This window comes from Dendrobates tinctorius, unplaced genomic scaffold (assembly GCF_039654945.1).
Source record: "Dendrobates tinctorius isolate UK_male_01 unplaced genomic scaffold, ASM3965494v1 ptg000028l, whole genome shotgun sequence".
NCBI classification, from domain to species: domain Eukaryota; kingdom Metazoa; phylum Chordata; class Amphibia; order Anura; family Dendrobatidae; genus Dendrobates; species Dendrobates tinctorius.
Window position 1 is genome coordinate 41591449 of NW_027361696.1, and position 26949 is coordinate 41618397.

At 44.4% G+C, this 26949-nt stretch overlaps 1 protein-coding gene across 3 annotated transcripts in view; it reads right to left on the bottom strand.

Moving 5' to 3' along the window:
• Window positions 1–266: 266 nt before the first annotated feature.
• LOC141085327 (sialic acid-binding Ig-like lectin 13) overlaps window positions 267–26949 on the bottom strand; it is a 186398-nt gene continuing 159715 nt past the window's right edge. For all 3 annotated transcript variants that reach the window (XM_073570612.1, XM_073570613.1, XM_073570611.1), the window contains 3 exons: window positions 26171–26273; window positions 13395–13485; window positions 267–1683 (listed from right to left, as the gene is read on the bottom strand). In XM_073570612.1, the coding sequence (XP_073426713.1) occupies window positions 1507–1683; window positions 13395–13485; window positions 26171–26273 (371 nt within the window). In that variant the 3' untranslated portion in view covers window positions 267–1506. The remainder of the gene's footprint in view (window positions 1684–13394; window positions 13486–26170; window positions 26274–26949) is intronic.

A 26949-nucleotide genomic window follows, 5' to 3' on the forward strand; every position in this document is an offset into this window, starting at 1 on the left:
TTACATCCAGTATTATACTCCAGAGCTGCACTCACTATTCTGCTGGTGCAGTCACTGTGTACTTACATTACAATACTGATCCTGAGTTACATCCTGTATTATACCCCAGAGCTGCACTCACTATTCTGCTGGTGCAGTCACTGTGAACACACATTACAATACTGATCCTGAGTTACATCCTTATACCCCTCTATACTGTGTTTTCATAGTGAATAATAATGCTATATAGCTAACATTCACTTTTACTTACAGAGACTGAAAATAAATGAATACAAAATACTTTTTTATTTTCAATTGTGATAGATTGGAATTGTTCTTTGTGTATTAGATCATTATTCACACTGTTTCTATAGGGACTCAATTAACATAAATAATAATAAATACAATTTAATTATTAACGAAGCCCTCCTTCTTCTCCTCCCATCAAAATTAGTTTTCTCCTAATATATTGCAGTCTTCATATTATATAGCACTGTGTACTTACAATTGTTCATTTCCTTTTCTATACAGATAATACTTCTCTTTTCCATTATGTCTATGCATCACGTGATTAAAAGCTGACAAGATGAATGCTCCTAAGCTATATGTAGAAACAGATTTTCAATTTTTCCTGCATGAGTCATCAGTCACTGCAAAAGTCTCTGGCAGGGGGAGGAGGGAGCAGCTGGATCAGGAGTTGTAGAGGGGGATGATATTTGCAGGGACAAGATATTACACAGAGCAAGAAAAGAGAATTATCTGGGTAGAAAGGCAAAATGAGCAGTAAGTGCACTGTGCGATATATTATGACTGCAATATAATAAGTACATAAAAGCAATGATGGGAGGAGGATGTAGAGGATGACGAGGAGGAGGACAAGGAGGAGGAGTGCGTGCTTCTTTAACAGCTACAGGTAGCTTTTTTATATGTAGAAGCAGATATGAAAATCTACATATGTGTCCTACTAAAATAAAAAGGTTTCCTTTCCTCTATTAGATCACATGTAAAGTTTTCATTTTATTTTGTGCCTTAATTAAGATGATCTGTGACATCACAATTGTGTTTCCAATAGGTCAATGTATCACTACTTATGTGCTGTAGTTAAACAAATGTCAGCTTCTATGACATCACAAGTGGGTTAAAGTTTGTTAAACAGCTGTGACATCACAATTGGATTTCAGACAGGTAATATGCTGTGACATCACCAATGTGTTTCCATCAGGTAGGTTGCTGAGATATCAGAAGTAAGTTCCCAAAATGTAGAATTGTGTGACAGCACAAGTTTTAGCCATGTGACATTTTGAGGCATCATAGCTGTAGATCTCTTGGATAATCTGCTGAGACATCACAAATTTTGGTCCGGTAACATTTATTGACGTCATGACTGTAGATCTCTTAGATAAGCTGCTGTGACATCACAATTAGTTTCAGACAGATCAGCTTAAATGTATCACCAAATTAGTTGAAGCCAATTTACTGTTCTTGTAGACAGCCCCACAGTTTTTGGTATTGTCTCTTGTGTAAAAGCTACTTTTTTATTTCTGCATAGTTAATTTCGGTGCCTTTTGGAGCATTTGTACGTTTCAGCTTTGAAAAATCAATGGTAGCATAATGTATGTCATCAAAGTTCATATATTCGGAGGTGTTGTTGTCCTCTGGCACTGAATAGACTGAGTTGGTTCCAGTCTCTTGGGTTTGGTTTCCCTACAATAAAAACAAGATATAATTTAAAATTAGTCGTAAGCCTGCCCATTCAACATCTACCATTGATATGGTTCCAGGCGAAGAACCGGGCAACCCCTTTAGAAGAAAAAAATGGGAGTGCTTCTTTACGTTAATGAAGGAGATGAAGAGCTTTAGAGGAGCCTTTCTGGTTTATGTATATATATAAAATTGAAAGTATGTGTGTGTGCATATGTGTGTATCACCAACCAATCACTAAGTATCTTTCATTTCACCAGAGCTGTTTAAAAGAAGCTGAGCTGTGATTGGTTGCTATGAGCAACAGTTTTCCCACTCGGCACCACCTCAGCAGACACTGAACAGGTAGGAGGAATCTAGCATCCCTGGGATCATAAGCTCCCAGCCATTGTCTGCCCCCCCAGAAAGAAGCAGAAAGCACATGACAGAAATGAATCCCCCCTTCCATGCCCATATACCCGTGACACATCCTCCATCCCATAGGCACATCTTCCCTCTTAAAGGGATCTCCAGTATGGAAGTTAGGGCAAATCCCTCAGCTCTCTGATACTGACCCCAGGCCACTCTTAAAGGGATCATTGGTATGGAAGTTAGGCCAAATCCATCCAGCATTTTGGTTTTGACCCCAGGCCTCTGTTAATGGGATCCCCAGTATGGAATTAGGACCGTTCCACTCAGCGCTGTGGTTCTGACCCCCCAGTGTCTCTTAAAGTGATTATTGGTATGGAAGTTAGAGCAATTCCACTAAGCACTTTGGTTCTGACCCCAGGCCCCTCCTAAAGGGATCTCCGGTATGGAAGTGAGGGCAAATCCACTCTGCTCTTTGGTTCTGATGTCAAGCCTCTCTCAAAGGGATCCCCGGTAAGGAAGTTAGGGCAATTCCACTCAACGTTCTGGTTCTGACCCCAGGTTCTCTTAAAGGGATCCCCGGTATGGAAGTCAGGGCAATTGCCTTCAAATGCTCTGGCACTGACCCCTGGCCTCTATTAAAGGGATCATTGGTATGGAAGTCAGGGCAAATCCATCCAGTGCTTTGGTTTTGGCCCCAGGCCTCTCTTAAAGGGGTCCCCGGTATAAAGGGAGGGCAAATCCACTCTGCGCTCTGATTCTGACCCCAGGCTGACGGGATGATGTGGGATATTAGGGGTAGCAGTCTAGTGGCTCTGGCTGATGGGATGATGTGGGATATTGGGGGAGTAGTCCAGTGGCTCTGGCTGATGGGATGATGTGGGACATTAGGGATAGTAGTCGGGCGGCTGTGACGGGAAGATGTAGGATATTAGTGGTAGTTGTCCGGTGGCTATGTCTGATGGGATGATGTGGTGATGTGGGATATTAAGGGTAGTAGTCCAGTGGCTTTGACAGGATGATGTGGGATATTAGTAGTCCGGTAGCTCTGGCTGACGGGATGATGTGGGATATTATAGTGAATGTGGCTATGCAGAGTGGGCGGGGCTATACACTCAAATTTACATATATAGATATAATCATAATTTGTTATAACTAACCGTAGTTAGTTACTATGCCCGGGCAGTGCCGGGCTCTTCAGCTAGTTCTGTAATAAATTGTAGTCTAGTTTGTTGGAGACATTGTAGGAAAAGGTCATAGTAATCAATGTGACAGATTACGGTTGGGTAGATTAGGACAGTTCAGAAGAAGAGGTTGTATTCTGGAAATGTTAAGTAGACTCAATGTTTTAAGTAAAGATGGACAGATCAATAAATAGCCAGCAAACCATCAGAACAAAGATGATTTATTCCTTCAGACACCAGAACTATAAATGTATTGCAGCAAACATATGTCGCGATCCATGTTGGATTGTGACAGATTTAGCACAGATAACCTTTTTTTTTCCTTTAAGCCTTTGGCTTAAGGTTAGTTTTGCCCCCGGTGGCCGCTGAGGTTATTACACTGTAGTTGCTTTAGTTCTGGTTTTGCCCCCGGTGGCCGCTGGGGTTATTACATGTAAATTACCAAGCACGTGTGATTACCCTGGCTCCTACCTATAAAGGAGTATCAGGTGTTCTCAATCACTGTTGGTGATATTGTTCATTCCCAACCAACCTTGGTGGAGAAAGGAGCTATTGAGAGGAGTTCCTTGCAGCTCAGCCAGAGCTGGGAGTTAGCAGCTATTCAGGTGGAAGCTGTATCCGGGTGCCGTACTCTGCTGCTTGGAGCAATTGCAGCAGAGCAAAGCTAAGTTGTTTGTTTTCCCTGTTTTGTTGTATTTTCCTTGTGTGTATTATTACAGCGGTGGGATTAGTGTCTGCACGATCCAGTTCACTAGTAAGGGATAGGTGCAGGGCGAGTTAGGGATTAAGGCATCCGGCTCGGCGACAGGTGAAGAGCCTGTATAGGGAATGTTAGGAGTGTTCAGGGACACTGCCTCAGGGGAGTGCAGGAGGTCTCCTGTCCTCATTCCCTATTGCAGGGCCCACCATTGTAACTGTTTCCCCGGTGTTCCCCTTGTTTGTCCTGGTTTTAGTGCTGTCCTGCGGGTCGTGTCACAGAGGACAGGTCACTCCGTGACAACATAAAGTTACTATTACATCAATACTTCTAATCCTGGACTATTAAGATTTGCACGGAACATCACGAGGAGGAGACAAGTAGAACTATTTTTAGAGAAAACCCTATTCATTTGTAAGAATTTGTAATCCCTACTGATCTTCAGAATTAAGGTGCCCCATTCCTTTTCAGAGTGGCCATATTTTGACAGAATTTTAAAACAATGATTGTCACAGTATCTGATGGTCATTCCATAAACATTTTTTGAGAACTTCTTCAATGAAATGTTTCCATAATATATTATCACTCAGCCATCAGGTCTACTTACAAAAGTGTGCACTTCAGAGCTGGCTTAAGTTAATCAGATTCCAATATGAAGACAATTTAATGGGACATGAGAAGAAGAACTTTGGAGGAGTTTTTCTGGTTTATACTGTATTAAATAGCACTCTAGTTTGTTGGAGACCTTGTTGGAGATGGTTGCAGTAGGCAGTGTGACAAATTACAGTTAGGAAGATTAGGAGAGTTCAGTAGGAGAGGTCTCATGTAGATTTGATACTTTTAGGAATAATAAATATTAATTAGTGATGAGCGAGCACTAAAATGCTTGAGTGCTCATTGCTCGAGTACAGCAAATTGGAATGATTGGGTGATCGACCTGAGCAATGAGCCCAGTGTAAGTCTATGGGAAAACCGAGCATTTTTGCAGCTATTTCCCCCGGGGGTCGTTTCAGGGTCTAAAAATGTCTGAAATCGATGGGAACAGTGCTCAAATGACATGGGAACATCATGGGGAATACCCCTGGAAGCATTTCTGACTCCCAGGTCACAGCTGTGAACAATGTTGACAGAGTGTTATGCCACTTTTACAGGCGCACACTAAAACATACAAAAACAAAACCAAAATGGATTTTCCTGGGAAATATGTTAAGGAGTATCCTTTCCAGGGTAATGATTTGTATGAAAGGAAAATAAATAAGCCAAAACAAAAATGTTTCTACACCACTTGGGCTATGTTCATACGTAGCGTTTTTGATGCGTTTTTCAACTTTACCATTGCTTTCAACCAAGACAAATGCATTCGCTGGGAAATGTCGATTTAACATTTTACATCCTTATTTGGTCTGGTGGTGTGTAACACATCATTAGACCCATCCTGTTTCATTTATGAAGGAGGGACTCTGAAAGTTGCAAAGTCTATTTTTATATCGCCAGCAGTCGGCCCTCACTTTTCTTAGAGAACCATCAGCTGGCTATGCTATGGTGTTCCCATTATTAAACAGCAGGTCCCTTATACTGCTATTATGTATGCAGTGAGTGGCAGGGCTGCCCAAAATTTGGACGCACCCCAACAACCCAATGAACAGACACCATGGATGACCACATGCAACCAAAGTTCCTAGTATTCATTTGGTACTCTCATACTGTTTGCTTATACATTGAATGCAAGGCCTGCCCTGCACCAGTTACATGCACCCTAATAAGCCTTTGAACACACGTACTGGATGACCACAGGAAAACAAAGTTCACATTATTCATTTGGCACTTCCATTCTGTTTGCTTATGCATTGAATGCAAGGTCTGCTCTGCACCAAAGTTACAGGAAACCCAATAAGCCTTTGAGCCGAGGTACTGGATGGCCACATGCAACGAAAGTTCCCAGTATTCATTTGGTACTCCCATACTGTTTGATTATGCATTGAATGCAAGGCCTGCCCTGCATCAAAGTTACACGCACCCCAATAAGCCTTTGAACAGAGGTACTGTATGGCCACAGGAAAACCAAGTTCACATTATTCATTGGGTACTCCCATACTGTTTGCTTATGTATTGAATACAAGGCCTGCCTGTTCCAAAGTTACACACACCTCAATAAGCCTTTGAACAGACGTCCTGTATTACCAAATGAAGCCAAAGTTCTCATTATAATGATTTCTTTTACTCCGACAAAGTTTGCCCATAGAGTGAATGCAAGGCCTGCCCCAAATTTGGACACACCCCAATAACCCATTGAACAGACGTCCTGGATGGCCACATGAAACCAAAGTTCCCATTATTATGATTTTTTTGTACTCCCATAAAGTTTGCCCATGAAGTGAATGCAAGGCCTGCCCCAAATTTCCACGCACCCCAATAATTCATTGAATAGACATCCTGGATGGCCACATGAAACCAAAGTTCCCATAATTATGATTTTTTTTACTCCCATAAAGTCCCATGAAGTGAATGCAAGGCCTGCCCCAAATTTACACGCTCCCCAATCCTCCTTGGAAGAAATGTGGAGGATGGAATCCTAAAAATGTTTTCCCAGTTTAAAGGAGCAGGTCTCCTATACTTGTTATGCCCATACACTAAGTACGAGTATATGGGCTGAAAAACATTTTCCCCTGAGGGTACATATCAACCTACTGTGTAAATATTTTTTCTATGGCCATCATAAACACCTTTGCAAAAAACTATAGTGGCTGTTGCATCACGGAACACATTCACCCTCGTGTTCTAGAGGTGGTGTCTGAAGACACATGGAGGAGAGCCTCCGAAAAATGTTTTCCCAGTTTAAAGGAGCGGGTCTCCTATACTTGTAATGGCCATACACTAAGAGTATTGGCTGAAAAACATTTTCACCTGGAGGGGTACACCCTCAACATACTGTGTAAATATTTTTGGAATGGGCATCATAACCACCCTTGACAAAAATTACTTGGCTGTTGCATCACTGAACACGTTCCATCTAGTGATCTAGTGGTGGTGTCGGAAGAGATGTGGAGGATGGCCTACTTAAAATGTTTTCCCAGTTTAAAGGAGTGGGTCTCCTATACTTGTAATGCCCATACACTAAGTGAAGGGGCTGAAAAACATTTTCCTCTGGGAGGGGGGGGGACACCTCAACATAATGTGTAAACATTTTAGGAACGGGCATCATAAACAATCTTGCAAAAAACTATTGTGGCTGTTGCATCATGGAACACGTTCACCATGGTGTTCTAGTGGTGGTGTCTGAAGAGACGTGGAGGATGGCCTCCGAAAAATGTTTTCCCAGTTTAAAGGAGTGAGTCTCCTGTACTTGTCACGCCATACACTAAAGGGGGTTTTACACATAGCGATATATCTAGCAATATCGCTAAAGCATCACCGATTTGGTGACGTAGCAGCGATATCGCTAGCGATATCGCTATGTGTGATACTTACCTCAGACCGGCTCCCCTGCTGTCCATCGCTGATCGCGCAGCTCCATTTCTCCTCGGGCGCTTCCTGCTGGGCTTCCTGTGGCGCCGATGAGCGACGTGTGGAGGCGGGCGGGAGGACGTCAGGAGGACGTCAGGATCGCCGCATCTGGAAGGTAAGTATCATCCGCTGTATCGCTGCTGCATCGCTGTGAGATCTTCCTGTGTGGAAGCTCACTAGCGATCATTTAGCGATGCACCAGCGATCCTGACCGGGTCGTATCATTGTCGGGATCGCTGGTGCATCTCTAAATGTAAAAGGGCGTTAAGTGTATGGGCTGACAAACATTTCCCCCTGGGGGGTACATATCAACATACTGTGTAAACATTTTTTAAAGGGCATCAAAAACACCTTTTTACACAATAAGTTGGATGTTGCATCACGGACCACGGTCACCATGGTGATATAGTGGTGGTGGATGATGAGGATGAGGAGAAAGAGGAGGATAACATTAAAAAGCAAAATCAGGAAGCATGCAGTTAGGTCCATATATATTTGGACAGAGACAACATTTTTCTCATTTTGGTTCTAGACATTACCACAATGAATTTTAAACAAAACAAATCAGATGCAGTTGAAGTTCAGACTTTCAGTTTTCATTTGAGAGTGTCCACATTAAAATTGGATGAAGGGTTTAGGAGTTTCAGCTCCTTAACATGTGCCACCCTGTTTTTAAAGGGACCAAAAGTAATTGGACAGATAAAATAATTGTAAATAAAGTGTTCATTTCTAGTACTTGGTTGAAAACCCTTTGTTGGCAATGACTGCCTGAAGTCTTGAACTCATGGACATCACCAGACACTGTGTTTCCTCCTTTTTGATGCTCTGCCAGGTCTTCACTGCAGTGGTGTAGAGAAGTCTGGCCCAATCCAGCCCTTGTTCATTTTTATAAGAGTCAGCGGATGCGCTTATCAGTTAGAATTCCACCAGCGGCACTAAAAAGACGATCTGACAAAACACTAGCGGCAGGACAGGCCAGGAAGTTCAAGATGGAGAGAGGCTGTTCATGCCACATGTCCAGCTTGGATACCCAATAATTAAAAGGCAAAGAGGAATCATGGAGAATGTTGGCAAGGTACTCCCTCAGCATCTTCCCAAACTTTGCACTCCTTGTGAGAGTACCCCACGCCTCTGGGCCAGGGTGGTGGGATGGTTTGAGAAAACTCTCCCAGAAATTTGCCAGTGTTCCCTTGCTTCTGCTATATTGGAGGTTTGTCTCTCTCGCCTCTAATCCTTTTTTGTACAACGAACTGTGACCTCTGCCGCCAGCATTTTCAGGTGGGAATTTTTTTAAAATAATTAAGCAGCAATGGCCCTCTGGTACTGCAACATTTTAGTACACCTATCTACCTCTGGAAGAAGAGACTGAAAATTCTCCTTGCAGCGTGGGTCTAGTAGTGTCATCAACCAGTAATGAGGGTAACCGAAAAGTTTGATAATGCGAGTGTCACGGGAAAGGCAGTGCAACACAAAGTCTGCCATGCATGCCAGACTGCTAACAGGCAAGACTTCTGTGTCCTCACCAACAGGATGACTGACCATGCTGTCTTCCTCTTCCTCCTCCTCCTCCCTGTCCTCCGGCCATCCATGCTGAACAGACGGTATGACAGTTGTGCTTGTAGTACCGTCTATAGCGCATGAAAGTAGCTCCTGTTCTTCCTCCTCATCTTCCTCATTTTCAACAATCCACGTTGGGATGCCATGAGGCTGGGCTGTGTGTAACCAACTTGTGTGATTCCTCGCTCCATCTCATCATGCTCAGCCTGCAACGTATCCTCTTTCATTGTGAGCAGAGAGCTTTTCAGAATGCAGAGAAGCGGGATGGGGACGCTAATTATGGAATCATTGCCGCTCACCGTCTTGGTGGACTCCTCAAAGTTTTGAAGGATGGTACATATGTCTGATATCCATGTCCACTCCTGAGGTCTTATGTGTGGAGTCTGAACTGAATACTGATGGCCTTGTTGATGCTGATAGTCAACAACTGCCCTCTTCTGCTCACAAATCCTTTCCAACATATGCAGTGCAAAGTTCCAATGCGTGGAGCCATCACACACCAGTCGGTGAGCCAGAAACTGAAAACGCTGCTGAAGCACAGCAAGGGTAGCTGACGTTGTAGCTGACTTTCAAAAATGGGCACACAGGTGGCATACTTTGGCAAGCTGATCCAGCAGCTTCAGATAGGTTTTGAGAAACCGCTGAACCATGAGGTTAAGCACATTGGCCAGGCATGGTATGTGTGTGAGCTTGCCTCGACTTCGAGCCGCCACCAGTTTCCGCTACATTGCTACACATGACCATTCCTGGCTGTAGGTTCAGCGTTGTCAGCCACAGATCTGCCTGCTCTTTCAGAGCTGTCAAGAACTCTTCAGAATTGTGCGGTTTGTCACCTAAGCATAATAGCTTCAGCACATCCTGTTGCCGCTTGGCTAAGGCAATGCTGCAGTGCTTCCAGCTTGTGACTGGTGTGCTCATTTCTGACATGGAGGCTGAAAAGGAGGAGGAGGTGCAGGAGCTGTAGACTGTGGAGGCAACTCTGATTGATGTATGGACCGCAATCATCAGTGTCTGGTGGACGTGTTCCATCCCAAGGTCCGACTGGGTCCTGGCTTCCACTATGTTAACTCAGGGTGCTATCAGCGAGATGTACTGTCCCTGCCCACAAGCACTTATCCACGTGTCCATGGTTAGGTGGACTTTCCCAGTAACAGCATTGTTGAGGGCACGGGTAATCTTGTGGGTCACGTGCTTGTGTAATGCCGGGACAGCACACCGGGAGAAATAGTGGTGGCTGGGGACTGAGTACCTTGGGACGGCTGCCACCATCAGGTTGCAGAAAGCTTTCATCTCCATGAGCCTAAAAAGCAACATTTCGAGTGGAAGCAGAAGAGAAATGTGTGTATTTAGTACTGTGGCCTGTGAGGCGTTGGCTGCATATTTCCGCTTACATTCCAATGACTGGGGAATGGCAACTGAAGGCTGTGCTGGGACAAGGACATGCTTGATGATGGTGGTAGTTGCGTGTGTGCAATGACAGGTGCAGGGCAGGAGGCATCTTCAAAGGAACTATGGACAGGGTATTGGCTTCCACGCACAATAGCGGAAGAAGCAGTGGTGTCACACGTAGACAGTGTGCCTGGACCCTGGGGTTCGGCCCACAAAGTCGAGTGCTTTGCTGCCATATGCCTGATCATGCTGGTGGTGGTCAGGCTGGTAGTTTTGTTACCCCCGCTGATACGGGCATGGCAGGTAGTGCAAATAGCCTGTTTGGAGTTATCGGCACAGTCTTTAAAAAACATATAGATGAGGCGTCTTGCGGAGATACCACAATATTCAATATATAGATTGTAATTTTTGTTTTTTAACGCTAAAGAGTGTATAGAACTAGGCTAAAAGGCAGCCAACACAGTTGAATGGAGACCTGAAATGTCACAATTTGTAGCCCATGGGTAGATGAGGCATCTTACGGAGATACCAGCCTGTTCAATATGTGGCCTGTGTTTTTGTTTTTTTAAGGTAAAATAGTGTATAGAAGTAGGGTAACAGACAGACAAAACAGTTGAATGGAGGCCTGAAATGCCACCATTTGTATCTCACAGATAGATGAGGCGTCTGACGGAGATACCACACATGTTAGGGTTGCGGATTGCATTAAATATAAAATATAAGAAAGTGCGATCGCAACCAGGGGTCCACCATGCAGAGATGGTAACCTGCTGTTCGGTATTAGCGGAGTACTAACTGAACACCGGTGGGTTAACCACTGACCCGGTGTGTACAGGAGCGAACTCTGTTAGCTCACAGAGCCACTGGAACAAATGCCAGAGCCTGTTTATCTTCACAGGGCTCGGCAGGGGAGCGCTAGTGTAGAGACACAGGACTCTGCCCCAAGGACACAGGGTTAGAGTCCCTCTAGCCCCACTAACGTTCAGCACCGTGACTGCGATGCCTGGACAGACACTTATAGAATGCTGTGCCCTGTTAACAGTCACAGGGCGCAGCTGATAGTTGCTTACTGCACTAAGTGCATACAGTGCAGCTGTGGCGGATGCCACTAACCAGCCTAAGCTTAGGACTGGAAAGCGCATAAGACGCGCACGGCGCCGCTCTAATGGATGCTGCTGTACATGTGGTAGCGTAGTGCCTTAGGTAGAGTGGCACACTCTGGCGCTAGCATGTGTGAGGAGCTGGGAGCACTGCGGCGCTAGGCAGTGCCACAACTCGGCGCTGACTCTGACTCTAAAAACCCTATCTCATGCACAACCAAGGGAGGGAGACATAATGAGTCAGTCACCTGTCACAAGCATCCATCATCACACACACACACACTTAGCCATATTAGTCTATACTAGCGCATGGCCGAGTGGCCATGCGAGCCTTTTATAGCAGCATCCTTCTGGGACCTTCCTGATGGTCCAATCCGATCTGCTTGAGGACCTGAGCATGTGACCTCTGACCTCCAATGAGAGGTCGTCCCACGGGCATGCTCAGTAGGCTGCAAAAAGGACTTAGCCTCCGGAGCTGCTCGCTGCTGACTAGTGCGGATTGCTAAAGCTGAAACAGAGGTGGAAGCAGCAACCAACCTGACAGCACTAGCTTGAGCAAGCTGTCGGGATCTATGCCTTTGCTGAGCAGCCTCCTCTGCGGTCAGGACTGAATGGAAGCCTGCAGAAGGCAAGGCTCGGGATTCCTGCTGTGCAGAGGCAGGAACCAGACGCCTAACAACACTGTTCAATATGTGGCCTGTATTTTTGTTTTTTTAACACAAAATAGAGTATAGAAGTAGGGTAACAGACTGCCAAAACAGTTGAATGGAGGCCTCAAATGCCACAATTTGAAGCCCACAGATAGATGAGGCGTCTGACGGAGATAGCCCACTTTCAAATATCTGGGCTGTATTTTTTTTTTGCCCAGCTAAATTGTGTCAATAAGTAGGCTAAGACACAACAAAAAAAAATTCTATGGAGGCCTGAAATGGCACAATTTTGAGCACAATGATATGCGATCCATGTGGCAGACAAAACCTAGTGTACAATATCTGCCCTGTAGCTAAATTTTTTTTGGCAGCAAAATGGTGTCAAGAATTTAAATAAGAAATTCCAAAACATTTTTCTAGTACCACAAAAATGTCATAATTTACTGCACACTCAGATGTGATGGCTGGGACAGGCAAACCCATTTAAAATAGCTGTATTTTCATGCTGTACTATAAAAAGGATCTGGCTGTATTCTGCAGTATCAACGAGCAAATGGAGAAAAAAGGGGACTCTGGATTGCTTTGAAATAAAATAATTAGAATTAAGATGCAAAAAAAACCAAAACCTGCCCACTGATACCTGGGGTTATGTATATATGGTCAATATATGTAACAGGTAGCAGCAGACAGTTATGAAATGGCCCCTCTATGCAAAAAAGTATGCCACATACAATGCCTGCCTGCTACTGATATCTATATACCCACAGACACTCCCTGCTACCTAGCACTGCAATCTATATACCCCGTAATTAGTCCTTAGAAGGAATGTTAATTAAGCTAGATTTGTGTATTCTATTATGGTAAACCCACACTAACTTATAAACCAACAAATCTGACCCTGTCTGATTCCGGAGGCGACTGTGACGAGCAGGGCGGCAGCAGGTCTCGAATAGACCTGATGACGCTGTGCAGCCAGCTAATCACTGTAATGCCACAACCAACATGGCTGTGGCACTACAGTGGATGGTAGACAATCCCTGCATGTTGATTGGCATTCTAAAGAGCAACAAACATGCAGGGCAGGGACCCAAAGTCCCGCGAGCAAACCCGGAAATGCTCGGCGCTCGTCAAGTACCGCAAGTATAGCGATGCTCTGACGAGTACCGAGCGTTGCCGAGTATACTCGTTCATCACTAATAATAATATATGATGACAATTCCATAAATATATTTGAGAACGTCTTTATTTGTAGGGTTCCATAATACCAGCCATCAGGTCTACTTACATAAATGTGCACTTCCGAGTTGGCATAGATTACACTGGAGTCATCAGCATTCATCTCTTTCTTGTCTTCCGATTTCTTTGACAGCTTTTTCCTGAAGAGAATATAAGGCCAGCATATAAAATAGAAAAGCCAGGGTAAACTTTACAAAAGACGTTTGCTTGAACTTTCAGTCACATGGATCCATTCTGAATTTTGCCATGATTTCCTACTTGTAGGTTGATTAAATAGTTTTGATGAGAAAACATTTTTCAAAAACAGCGCCATTCCTGTCTATAGACTGAGTCTGGAATATTTATTTAAATGAGTTTTCCCATCTCCAAGATCCTAATATGTAGTAGGTGAAATAAAAATAATATTAGCTAATACCTTCAATTAGAAATGTAGTACAGTGGGTGCGGAAAGTATTCAGACTCCTTTAAATTTTTCACTCTTTGTTTCATTGCAGCCATTTGGTAAATTAAAAAAGTTCATTTTTTTTCTCATTAATGTACACTCTGCACCCCATCTTCACTGAAAAAAACAAAAATGTAGACCTTTTTTCAAATTTATTAAAAACGAAAAACTGAAATATCACATGGTCATAAGTATTCAGACCCTTTGCTGAGTATTGAGTAGAAGCTCCTTTTTGAGCTAGTACCGCCATGAGTCTTCTTGGGAATGATGTAACAAGTTTTTCACACCTGGATTTGGGGATCCTCTGCCATTCTTCATTGCAGATCCTCTCCAGTTTCGTCAGGTTGGATGGTGAACGTAGGTGGACAGCCATTTTCAAGTCTCTCCAGAGATGCTCAATTGGGTATGGGTCAGGGCTCTGGCTGGGCCAGTCAAGAATCGTCACAGAGTTGTTCTGAACACACTCCTTTGTTATTTTAGCTGTGTGCTTAGGGTCATTGTCTTGTTGGAAGGTGAACCTTCGGCCCAGCTTGAGGTCCACAGCACTCTGGAAGAGGTTCTCATCCAGGATATGTCTGTACTTGGCCACATTCATGTTTCCTTCAATTGCAAACAGTCGTCCTGTCCCTGCAGCTGAAAAACACCCTCATAGCATGATGCTGCCACCACCATGGTTCACTGTTGGGATTGTATTGGGCAGGTGAGGAGCAGTGCCTGGTTTTCTCCACATATAGTGCTTAGAATTATCACCAAAAAGTTCATGTGTTTTTTTTTAGCAAATGCGGGCTTTCATATGTCTTGCACTGAGGAGAGGCTTCTGTTGGGCCACTCTCCCATAAAGGCCCTACCGGTGCAAGGCTGCAGTGATAGTTGATTTTGTGGAACTTTCTCCTATCTCCTTACTGCATCTGTGGAGCTCAGCCATAGTGAACTTAGGGTTCTTCTTTAACTCTCTCATCAAGGCTCTTCTCTCATGATTGGTCAGTTTGGCTGGACGGCCAGGTCTAGGGACACTTCTGGTGGTCCCAAACTTCTTCCATTTAAGGCTTATGGAGGCCACTGTGCTCTTAGGAACCTTTTGTGCTGCAGAAATTATTTTTTATCCTTGGCCAGATGTGTGCCTTGCCATAATTTTGTCTCTGAGCTCCTTGTCCAGTTACTTTGACCTCAAGATTCTCATTTGGTCTGACATGCACTATCAGTCCTATCTGTTATGAATGGGTCACCGAGGAGGAAAACTAAACAAGTTAAGTCACAGAAAACCAGAGAGGTTGGTAACTATGCAGATTGCAGACCCCTGATCCTAACCACACAACTAGCAGCAGCCGTGGAGCGTTCCTACGATAAATCAAGATGCTTCGTCACAGCCGGAGGACTAAATAAGCCTAAAGCAAGAAAAGGGGAAAACTAACTGCCCCAGAGCAGACCCCAAAGGAATAGACAGCCCCCACACATGTATTGATGGTGAAACAAGATGAAAACACAAACACAGGCAGGAAAATAGGCTGAGCAAACGATGGGGCCCAAGCTAACTAGAAAGGACAGGAAAGGAAAGACACTGTCTGCAATCTGCCCAAAAAAACCCTACAAAAATAATGTCCAACACTTCTGATAACAAAATTAACCTTAAAGTCACTAGACTTCTCCCACTATATCAGCACTCTGAAATATTCTGAGACAGAGCAAAAAAGAGGCCAATCTAATAAGGGACAAAAAGCAAATTGGCAAATACAGATAAATAAGAGTGGAAATTCAGCACAGCCCCAGCCGGGGCTGGCTGACCACACAAAAAACTGAATAGACCAATAAAATCAAGTGTGAACATTAGCAGAAACACTTAGCTTGAGATGACTGGAACAGAGCTGAAAACCAAGACCTGAAAAGCCAGAAGGAATCACCAGCACCAGAATAGGGCGTCAGCTGTCTTAAATCCAGTCTGAGTTTCCAGAGATCCAATTGTTATCCTCATCATCAGGTGGCAGATCTCTGCTAATTAAATCAACCTCACTACCTCCTGTTACCACCAGAGGGAGCCCGGAAGGAGAACTCACAGCTGGTAGACCAGAAAATGAGTTCACAACAGTACCCCCTTGAGGAGGGGTCACCAAACCCTCATCCACGCCACCAAGCCAATCAGGATGGGCCCGGTGAAAAGCACGAACCAATCTATTGGCATGAATATCAGAGGCAGAGACCAAAGAATTATCCTCCTGGCCATAACCCTTCCATTTGACCAAATACAGGAGTCTCCGTCTAACCAAACAAGAATCCAAAATTTTCTCTACCTCATATTCCACATTGCCTTTAACCAATACAGGGTCAGGAGGTGCTGCCATAGGAACTACTGGCTCAACAAACCTCTTCAACAGTGATTTGTGAAATACGTTATGGATCTTTAACGTAACTGGAAGAGCCAATCGAAAAGAAACAGGATTAAGAATCTCCAAAATCTTATAAGGTCCAATAAATCTTAGCTTAAATTTTGGAGATGCAACCTTCATAGGAATATCCTTAGATGACAACCAAACCATATCACCCACTTTAAACCGGGGACCAATGGTCCTATGCCGGTTGGAAAAACGCTGGGCCTTTTCCTGAGAGAGTGACAACTTATCCACCACTTGGTCCCATATCTGCTGCATTCTCTCAACCACATTGTCCACACCTGGGCAGGATGAAGATTCCACTTGCCCTGTAGAGAATCGAGGATGAAACCCAAAATTACAGAAAAAGGGTGACATCAAAGTGGCAGAACTAGCTCTATTGTTCAGCGCGAATTCGGCCAAGGGCAAAAATGAGACCCAATCATCCTGATCAGCAGATATAAAACATCTTAAATAAGACTCCAAGGTCTGGTTTGCTCTCTCAGTCTGCCCATTGGTCTGGGGATGAAACGCGGAGAAGGATAACTGAATTCCCAGATTGGAACAAAAGGCTTTCCAGAATCTGGAAACAAACTGGACTCCTCTGTCCGCACAATGTTCTCAGGAATCCCATGTAACCGAACCACCTGTTGTAAAAAAACAAGGGCACCAACTCAGCGGAAGATGGCAACTTTGGGAGTGGTACAAGATGGACCATCTTTGAAAATCTATCACAAATCACCCAGATAACAGTCATTCTCTGAGAGACAGGAAGATAAGAAATAAAATCCATTGAGATATGGGTCCATGGCCTCTTGGGCACCAGCAAGGGCATCAGCAACCTACTAGAACAAGAACAGGGTTTAGACAGAGAACAAGTCCCACAGGACTGCACAAAATTCCTGACATCACGAGATAAGGCAGGCCACCAAAAAAAACCGACTCACCAAATCTCTGGTACCAAAAATACCTAGATGACCAGCCAATGCGGAGCAATGAACTTCAGACATCACTCTCTTTCTCCACTGGTCAGGAACATACAATTTTCCCATAGGGCAATGCTCAGGTTTATCCTCCTGAAATTCCTCCAGGGCGCGTCTCAAATCGGGCAAAATGGCAGAAAGAACTACGCCCTCACCTAGGATGGTAGTAGGCTCGGTCACATTAAGAGAATCAGCAAAGAAACTCCTAGAAAGGGCGTCTGCCTTAACATTCTTAGTGCCCGGAAGAAAAGAGACCACAAAATTAAAACGCGTGAAAAACAAGGCCCATCTAGACTACCTAGGATTCAAGCGTTTGGCCGACTCCAGATAAATCAAATTCTTGTGATCGGTGAGAACCACAACTTGATGTCTAGCTCCCTCCAACCAATGTCTCCACTCCTCAAATGCCCATTTCATGGCCAACAGTTCCCGATTCCCCACGTCATAGTTGCGTTCAGATGGGGAGAACTTTCGAGAAAAGAAGGCACAGGGATTCATCTTAGAAGTCACAGGGTCTTTTTGGGACAAAACAATTCCTGCACCAATCTCAGAAGCATCTACCTCCACCTGAAATGGAAGTGAGACATCAGGTTGCCGTAAAACTGAGGCATTTCGATCCCTTAACAAACAAGGAATTCTCCCTCAAAATCCGGAACACAGTCCGGACATGTTCCACATGAGAATCCCAATCACAAGAAAAGATCAAAATATCATCCAGATAGATGATCAAAAACTTATCCACAAAGTCTCGGAAAATATCATTCATAAAGGACTGGAAGACAGAAGGGGCATTAGTGAACCCAAAAGGCATCACCAGGTACTCAAAATGTCCCTCTGGAGTATTAAACGCCGTCTTCCATTCATCCCCGTGCTTGATGCGAATAAGATTATACACCTCCCTGAGGTCAAGCTTAGTAAACCAGCAGGCACTCTTAACTCTGGAGAATAAATCAGACATCAGAGGTAACGGGTACTGATATTTAACCGTCATCTTGTTAAGGGAACGATAATCAATACACGGTCTTAATGAACCATCTTTCTTGGCCACAAAAAAAAACAGCACCTAAAGGTGAATAGGATGGTCTAATATGACCCTTCTCCAATGACTCCTTAATATAGGATCGCATAGCATCATGTACGGGTACTGATAAGTTGAAAAGCCGACCCTTGGGAAATTTACACCCAGGCATCAACTCAATTGCACAGTCATAACTCCTATGAGGAGGCAAAGATGCAGACTTACTCTCACAAATACATCAGAAAAATCGGCCAGATAATCAGGAATATCATGAGACTGAGGAGAGGTGGTGAAAACAGGAGCGTCCCTAAGAACACAATGACAACCCCAACTCACCACAGACCCAGATTTCCAATCCAAAACTGGATTATGAGTTTGCAACCAGGGAAAACCCAGAACAATGGTATCATGTAAATTATGCAGCACCAAAAATCTGCAATTTTCTTGGTGGTCTGGGGCAACTCGCATTATCACCTGGGTCCAAAACTGAGGTTTATTCTCCGCCAAAGGAGTAGTATCCATACCCCTCAAAGGAAAAGGTGTCCGCAGAGGCATCATGGAAAAACCACAACGTTTAGCAAAGTCCAAATCCATGAGATTCAAAGCTGCTCCTGAATCCACAAAAGCCTTAGTGGAAAATGTGGATAAGGAGCAGATCAGAGTAATTGCCAAAAGGAACTTAGGTTGTACACTGCCCACAGCAAATGTGTGTGCAAAACATTTCTCTCGTTTAGGGCAGACAGAAATAGTATGAGAGGTGTCTCCACAGAAAAAACACAGCTTATTATGCCTTCTAAACTCCTGATGTTGCACCCTAGACAAAACCCCATCATATTGCATAGGTTCAGATGTTTGTTCAAAAGGTGGCAGCGCCTCCCGTGTAGTTTTACATTCACGTAAACGCCGATCAACTTGAATGGCTAATGACATAGAATTATCCAGACCAGGGGGAACAGAAAATCCCACCATAACATCTTTTACGGTCTCTGATAAACCCGAAAGAGAGCTGCCAAAGCACTATCATTCCATGTAGTAAGGACCGCCCACTTTCGGAATTTTTGACAGTATAACTCTGCAGAATCCTGACCCGGGTTTAATGCCAACAGGGTTCTCTCAGCTTGATCAACAGCATTAGGTTCATCACACAACAACCCCAAGGCTTGAAAAAATGCATCCACATTAGTCAGAATAGGATTTTCAGGTGTCAGAGAAAAAGCCCAATCCTGGGGATCGCCGCGCAGCAAGGAGATGACAATTTTAACCTGCTGCGCAGAGCTCACCGATGAGTTAGGCTTCAAGCAAGAAATAATTTACAATTATTCTTAAAATCCAAAAATTTAGACAGATCCCCAAAAAACACATCAGGAGTAGAGATCTTAGGTTCAGCAGCATGTGACTGAATGAGGTAGGTGGAAATTCCCTGCACTTCAGCAGCAAGTTGCTCCACACGATCAGACAATTGCTTAATCTCCATTAGGAAAAAAAATCCTCCTACGGCCCCAAAGAAAAAGAGGAAAAAATACATACAAAAAAAAAATTCTGACACTTTTTTTTTTTCAAAAATTTTTTTTCCTGCTTTTGAGTACCCTAGAATCTGCGGTATGGCTGGTGATTCTGTTATGAATGGGTCACCGAGGAGGAAAACTAAACAAGCTAAGGCTACTTTCACACATCAGGTTTTCGGCGTCAGGCGCGATCCGGCGTCGTGCCGGAGCGCCGGATCCGGCAAATGTTTCGTAAAACCGGATGTGACGGATCCGTTTTTCTGCCGGATCCGTCTTGTTCTTGACAGACAAAACCGGATCCGTCTCATCCGGTTAATCCGGTTTTCGTTCCGTTTTTTGACGGATTACGCCGGATCCGGTTTTTAAACTTGAACCTTGTGGTCTTCCGAACGGGATTGGCTACTGAAAAACTATATATAGCGTGTTCCTACTGCCCTTCTTTGACAGGTTGTAGAGGAGAAAGTGCAGGTTGGAGAGAAGAGCAAGTTACGGGCGAAGATGGATGTTGTGATTGGAAATATTTTGAAGAATTTGGTGGATTTTACAGCGGAGGCGAATCGTTTGAGGGTGATTGTTCTGGAGGAGAGAGCGAGACAGCAGCGCATCAGGCATCGTAGACGACATTTGTGGATCCACCCCATCACAGCCAAGAGAATGACGCGTGGGGTCTATTCTACACTCTGCATGGACCTTAGACGAAACCCGGATAAATTTTTTGGATATGTTCGGATGAAAATGGAGAATTTTGATTACTTGGTGGAGCGCATTGCACACTTCATAAGAAAAGCGGACACCTATTGCCGCTTCTCTGTTTCATCCGCAGAGCGTCTGATGGTGACTTTAAGGTAAGCCACATTTATTGGATGTGCTCGCTTCAGAGCACACTTTCACTGCAATCTTGTTGGTGGTAGTTTGTATCTCCAAGTGTTATAGCTGAGTTTTGGTATGTAATGCTGTGATTTAAAACTAATTGATTGTTTTTTAATTCCCCACAGATTTCTTGCAACTGGAGAATCCCTTTCGTCACTGCATTTCCAGTACAGACTCGGGATTTCCAGCATATCTGGAATAGTGAAGTACACATGCCGTGCACTGTGGGACTCCTTAGCTGAAGAGTTTTTACCAGAGCCCACAACAGAGAGGTGGATTGAAATGTCAGAAAAGTTTCTACAGATATGTCAGTTTCTGAACTGCTTGGGCGCTGTGGACGGGAAACATATCCGCATTGTAAAGCCAGCCGGATCGGGATCGGAATATTTCAATTACAAGAAATATTTTTCAATTGTCCTCATGGCCATCGCTGACGCGGAATACAAATTTATTGCTGTTGATATTGGGGCCTATGGCCGCTCCAATGACACTCAAGTTTTCAAACTGTCTGCCATGGGGCGTAAACTGTATGGAAACACCTTCCAGTTCCCACCCCCTAGTCGCTGCCGCAAACATCTGGTCCACCTATGCCATTTGTCTGTGTAGGGGATGAAGCCTTCCAGCTGTCAGAACACCTTTTGAAACCGTACTCTAGCAGAGGATTGACAAGAACAAAACGCATTTTTAATTACCGCCTCACAAGAGCAAGAAGAATGGTTGAATGTACCTTTGGTATTCTGACAGCCAAATGGCGGGTCCTATTGACTGCGATCAACCTCAAGACAGAAACTGTGGACAAGGTGATCAAAGCTTGCGTGGTACTCCACAATTTTGTTAGCTGCAAGGAACCCATTTCCATTGAGGACACCTCTGAAGAAACCACCTTGCAAGATTACCATGACATTACCACTAGAAGTTCTGTGACGGTTTCAGTAATGAGGGACAATTTTGCACTATACTTTATGTCACCTCAAGGCAGAGTACACTGGCAGGATGACAGAGTGTGAAAGATTTGTGCCCTAACCAAACTTGTGTACCTTCTGTACCAACAGTATATACCTTTGCCAACCAAAGTTGGCTATCTTGTCATGGTCTTACTATTTTTACCTTTAGGCCACAGGTGTGTACCTGGTTGTGTTTTATGCAAAGTATTTCACCTTGTAACAAAAGTTGTGTACATTGTTAGGGAATCACCAACAATAAACACAACTTTTTAGGTGAAATACTTTGCTTCAAACACAACCAGGAACACAACTGTGGCAAAAAGGTAAAATTTACCTACAGTTAAATACCTGGTTTTGAATACCTTTTTACCTTTGAAATACACTGTATTTAACCTTTTTTTTAAGCATAGTTCGCCGCAGAAAGAAATGACAGACAACCATTGTAAAATGATAATTTAACTTTTTTTTAAAATATTTTTTTTTTGTAAAATGTTTTTAAAGTTTAAAAAACTTTTTTAATAAATGTTTGAAACCAACCAAATGGGCATTTTTATTACAACAAAAAACATTATAACTCGGTGTAGTGTGGGGTGGAAATAGTGCTGGAGGGGCTGCGGGACACTTCGACACTGGGAGTGTGGAGAGAGGACTGGGATCGTGGTGGGGAAGGAACAGTTAGAGGTGAAGGTGTGGAAAAAGCTACAGAATGGGTGGACATGTGGGAGGTGGAAGAGGTGGTGGGCGGTGGAGTGGAGGGTTGGGCAGGGACTGTAGGAGGAGATGATGTTGATGGCAAGTTGTATGGGGAAGGAGTTTGGTACGGGGCAGGTTGCTGGAAGTGGGGAGATGTCTGGTACTGGGGAGGTTGCTGGTACTGGGGAGGTGGCTGTTGCTGGGGAGGTGGATGGTATGTAATAGGAGGGGGAGGATGGAAAGTGGCTGGAGGGGGTGCAGGTGGAGGAACTACTGTGGTGGGAGGAGGAGGTTGGGAGGTAACGTGCTGGAGAGCACCGTGGCATGAATGCATTACATGCATCTGCTGGGTAGGAGAGAGCGTTTCCATGCGCTCCACAACAGACCTGAAAAAGGTGTGGTTTGACGAAGATCTTGCTTCTGAATGCATGGTTTGCAGAAGTGTCTTCACCTCCAGAATGCTGGAGTTGATCTGCTGAAAGCCTGCGGAGATTTGCTCTGACAAGACTTTTAGACAGTTCTGGAAAGATGCATTCAGATGCAAGAATTCTGGCGCATAAGTCTTTTCCTGACCCCTCTGCCGCTGCCGCCCAGTACCTGCAGGTGTACTAGAGGTGGCAGGGGCAGAAGGGTGGGGTAAAGGGAAATCGATCTCCTCACCAGCAGCTTCATGTAATGTAGGCGGCCACGATGCTCCTGTGCTGGTGGATGGGACAGATGGGTCGAATGTGTGGGAAGGCTGGGAAGGTGCAGATGTACCGGGGCGGTCGAAGTGTCCCTCGGTGCCGGTCTCCTCAGGGATCGCCTCAGAAGGGTCCAATCGTGCAGGCTCCCGAGTGCTGCTCACCGTGCTGTGGAATAAAGAAAAAAAAAACAATTAAAATAGTGACATGGTATGGCCCTGGCTGAAAAAAAAAAGTTACATCTAAACATTTTTTTTCACATGTGGTGTGTAATATTTACCTTCTGGTGACCATTGTTTCCCGGAGGAACGACAGGGCTTGTGCGTACTTGTACTTGCTCCTGCGTCCTCCAGATCCACTCGGGGCCCGCATCTCTTTATTGAACTCCTTCTTGAAACGATCCCTCACAGACCGCCACCGCTTCACAATTCTGTCCCCTGAAACGAGAAAGGAGTGGTTAGTATACAACATCAGTGTTTCCCAAACTCCAGTCCTCATGGTCCCCAGGGGTCATGTTTTCAGGATTTCCATAGTAAATGGAAATCCTGAACACATGATCCGTGGGGACCATGAGGACTGGAATTTGGGAAACACTGGTTTACATCAAGCAACCGGTACTGTATATACTTACGCTCTTTATTCTGGGCCCGAGCATCGAGGTCCTCCCAGCGGTCCACAAGGAGCGAACAGATTTCCTCCCAGAGTCGTCGGGTAACGATCAGGTCAGCATGGCGGCGGTCAGCCATATTCCATAGCGGCTCCCTTTCTCTGACGAGATCGATGAGGTGGTCCACATCAATCCCTCCATCCTCACCGTCAGAGTCGGGAGCACGCTGTGAAGGCTGTTAAAGAAAAAGACAAAAATAACATAATTTGCCTCCACAAAAGAAATGAAATAAAAAGTGCAAAAAAACAAAGCAAAAATATTTAGACTTACATGCTGGTGACCGCCGCGTTGCTGTCGCCGACGACCCTGGGAGGCACTGCGAGGACCTCTTTGCCGAGCACCAGATTGGGAAGACTAGAGAAGAAAACAAAAAATGTTATGTCTTTGGATGTAGGCATTTGTTTGCTGAGTGTGGTCTGCAGAACATTGTTTTCTATGTGTTGTGTGTAGTGTGATGTTGTGTTTCTGCGTTTGATGCAAAAAACTTACCAATTGTGAGCCCACTCCAGGTGTCTGTCCACCCCTTCCTTCTTCTTCTGGGAGCTCCTCTTCATCTTGTGATTCCTGTTTTGAAATAAAAGGCAATGAATAGACATATATTACAGAGATGATGGATTTTGGAAATAAAAACTTACAGTCAAACACTGACAATGCGAGGGAGGGCTCCCAGAAGAAGATGTGCTGTCTTCCTGCTGGCCAGACTCCATGCCTGTGGGTGGTGGTACTGCTGCTGCCAGTGCTTCCAGTGCTGCCACTGTTGCTGCTGCTGTATCTCTTGGGCGGCTGTTGAATAAAGAGAAACAAAGGGGCAATGAATATCTTGATATTCCATGGCCCTAGTTTGGAGTAATGGGGGATTTGATAATTACCGTCTCTCATCTGCTGCTGGACTCCCCTCCCGTTGTTCAGCATGCTGCTCCATTTGGGGTGGTGGTGGTGCTGATGGTGCTGCTGCAGTGGTCTCCTGCCTTCTCCTGTGCCTGGTTGCTGTCTTGGGTGGCATGTTGGGTGTGGCTGAGGGTCCCACTGTCATGCTTTTATATATGTGTCTTGTGGGCAGAGCTACTGAGCATGCTCAGACCCAAAAAACCGGTCGCCGGATCCGGCGCATTGCGGCGCTCATAGGCTTTCATTGTTTGAAAAAGCCGGACACGCCGGATCCGGCGTGTCCGGCTTTTTCGCCGGAGACAAAAAACGTTACAGTAGCAGTTTTTTCCAGACGCCGGATCGCGACACATTGCCGGATCCGGCGAAAACCGGATGAAACGCATGGCCATCCGGCGCAAATGCAAGTCAATGGGGGGGAAACCGGATCCGGCATAGCATTTCGCCGGATCCGGTTTTTGTCAAAAGCGCCGGATCGCGCCTGACGGCGAAAACCTGATGTGTGAAAGAGGCCTAAGTCACAGAAAACCAGAGAGGTTGGTAACTATGCAGATTGCAGACCCCTGATCCTAACTACACAACTAGCAGCAGCCATGGAGCATTCCTATGATGAATCTAGATGCCTCATCACAGCCGAAGGACTAAATAAGCCTAAAGCAAGAAAAGGGGAAAACTAACTGCCCCCGAGCAGATCCCTAAGGAAAAGACAGCCCCCACACATGTATTGATGGTGAAACAAGATGAAAACCCAAACACAGGCAGGAAAATAGGCTGAGCAAACGATGGGGCCCAAACTAGCTAGAAAGGACAGGAAAGGAAAGACACTTTCTGCAATCTGCCCAAAAAAAACCTACAAAAATAATGTCCAACACTTCTGATAACAAAATTAACCCTGAAGTCACTAGACTTCTCCCACTATATCAGCACTCTGAAATATTCTGAGACAGAGCAAAAAAGAGGCCAATCTAATAAGGGACAAAAAGCAAATTGGCAAATACAGATAAATAAGAGTGGAAATTCAGCACAGCCCCAGCCGGAGCTGGCTGACCACACAAAAAACTGAATAGACCATCAAAATCAAGTGTGAACATTAGCAGAAACACTTAGCTTGAGATGACTGGAACAGAGCTTGAAACCAAGACCTGAAAAGCCAGAAGGAATCACCAGCACCAGAATAGGGCGTCAGCTCTCTTAAATCCAGTCTGAGATTCCAGAGATCCAATCGTTATCCTCATCATCAGGTGGCAGATCTCTGCTAATTAAATCAACCTCACTACCTCCTGTCACCACCAGAGGGAGCCCGGAAGGAGAACTCACAACTGGTAGACCAGAAAATGAGTTATCAGTTTAATTAAACACAGCTGGACTCCAATGAAGCAGTAGACTCATCTCAAGGAGAAATGGACAGTATGTGACTTAAATATGAGTGTCTGAGCAAAGCGTCTGAATACTTATGACCATGTGATATTTCAGTTTTTCTTTTTTAATAAACTCGCAAACATTTCTACATTTCTCTTTTGTTCAATCAACATGGGTTGTAGAGTGTACATTAATGAGAAAAAAATGTACTTTTTTGAATTTACAAAATGGATGCAATGAAACAAAGAGTGAAACATTTTAAGGGTTCTGAATACTTCCCGTACCCACTGCATAGTTTTTCTGATTCCCTACATCTTTAGTAATGACAGTCTTTTAGGGAGTACCGATAATAATGCAATAGTATCAAATATACACAAACAAAATTCCATTATCGTAAATTATGAGATACTTACTTTCTGAAATAATACATGACCAAAGTGCCTGCAATGAGCAACAACACAATGACTACTACACAGGTGACGGCAATGATAATCCCACTGTCACTTCTTGGTTGAGCTGGGAAAAAATATAAATCATTAGGTACAGTATTGTTTCCAGAAACAGCTGCTTTTGGTAGTGTAGCTCGTTAAGACTATTTTTTTCCTAAAGTCTCATCACTTTCTCATTCTACATCACAGTGGTGGACAAAAAAATTCAGAGACAGAGAGAAGAATGCTAGAACCTACCATGTTTAAATCACACCTGCAAATATACAGGAAATCATTTTACATTGGAATGCAAATTTTACAAAAATAAATATGTCCCTAAATGAAGCCTTTTTTATTCAAATATTCAAAGGAATTTTGAAAATTATATTTTCAATCTATTTATATAATTGCCCTGCAACATTTTAATTTCCTGTTCTGTCCTGATGTCACCACATCCCAGAATTCCAAGCGGAGGAAGTTCACCGACTGGCAAATTGGGATACAAAAGTGATAGGTGTCTCAATATGGAAACTGCTGCTCGTACCAACCTCTTGCGCGGTACCACCAGCGTAACACCGTTGCACCACACACACACTGACACACTCATACACTCACTCACGCAGCCTCTTGCACGGTACCACCAGCGGAATAACGTCACACTGGGCCTGCTCAAATTCCACACAGGCACAATGAATCATTCGGCTGATCCCAGCAGCAGATGCGCGACGTGTCTGCAAGCAGAGGAAGCTGGTCACATTAAAGGA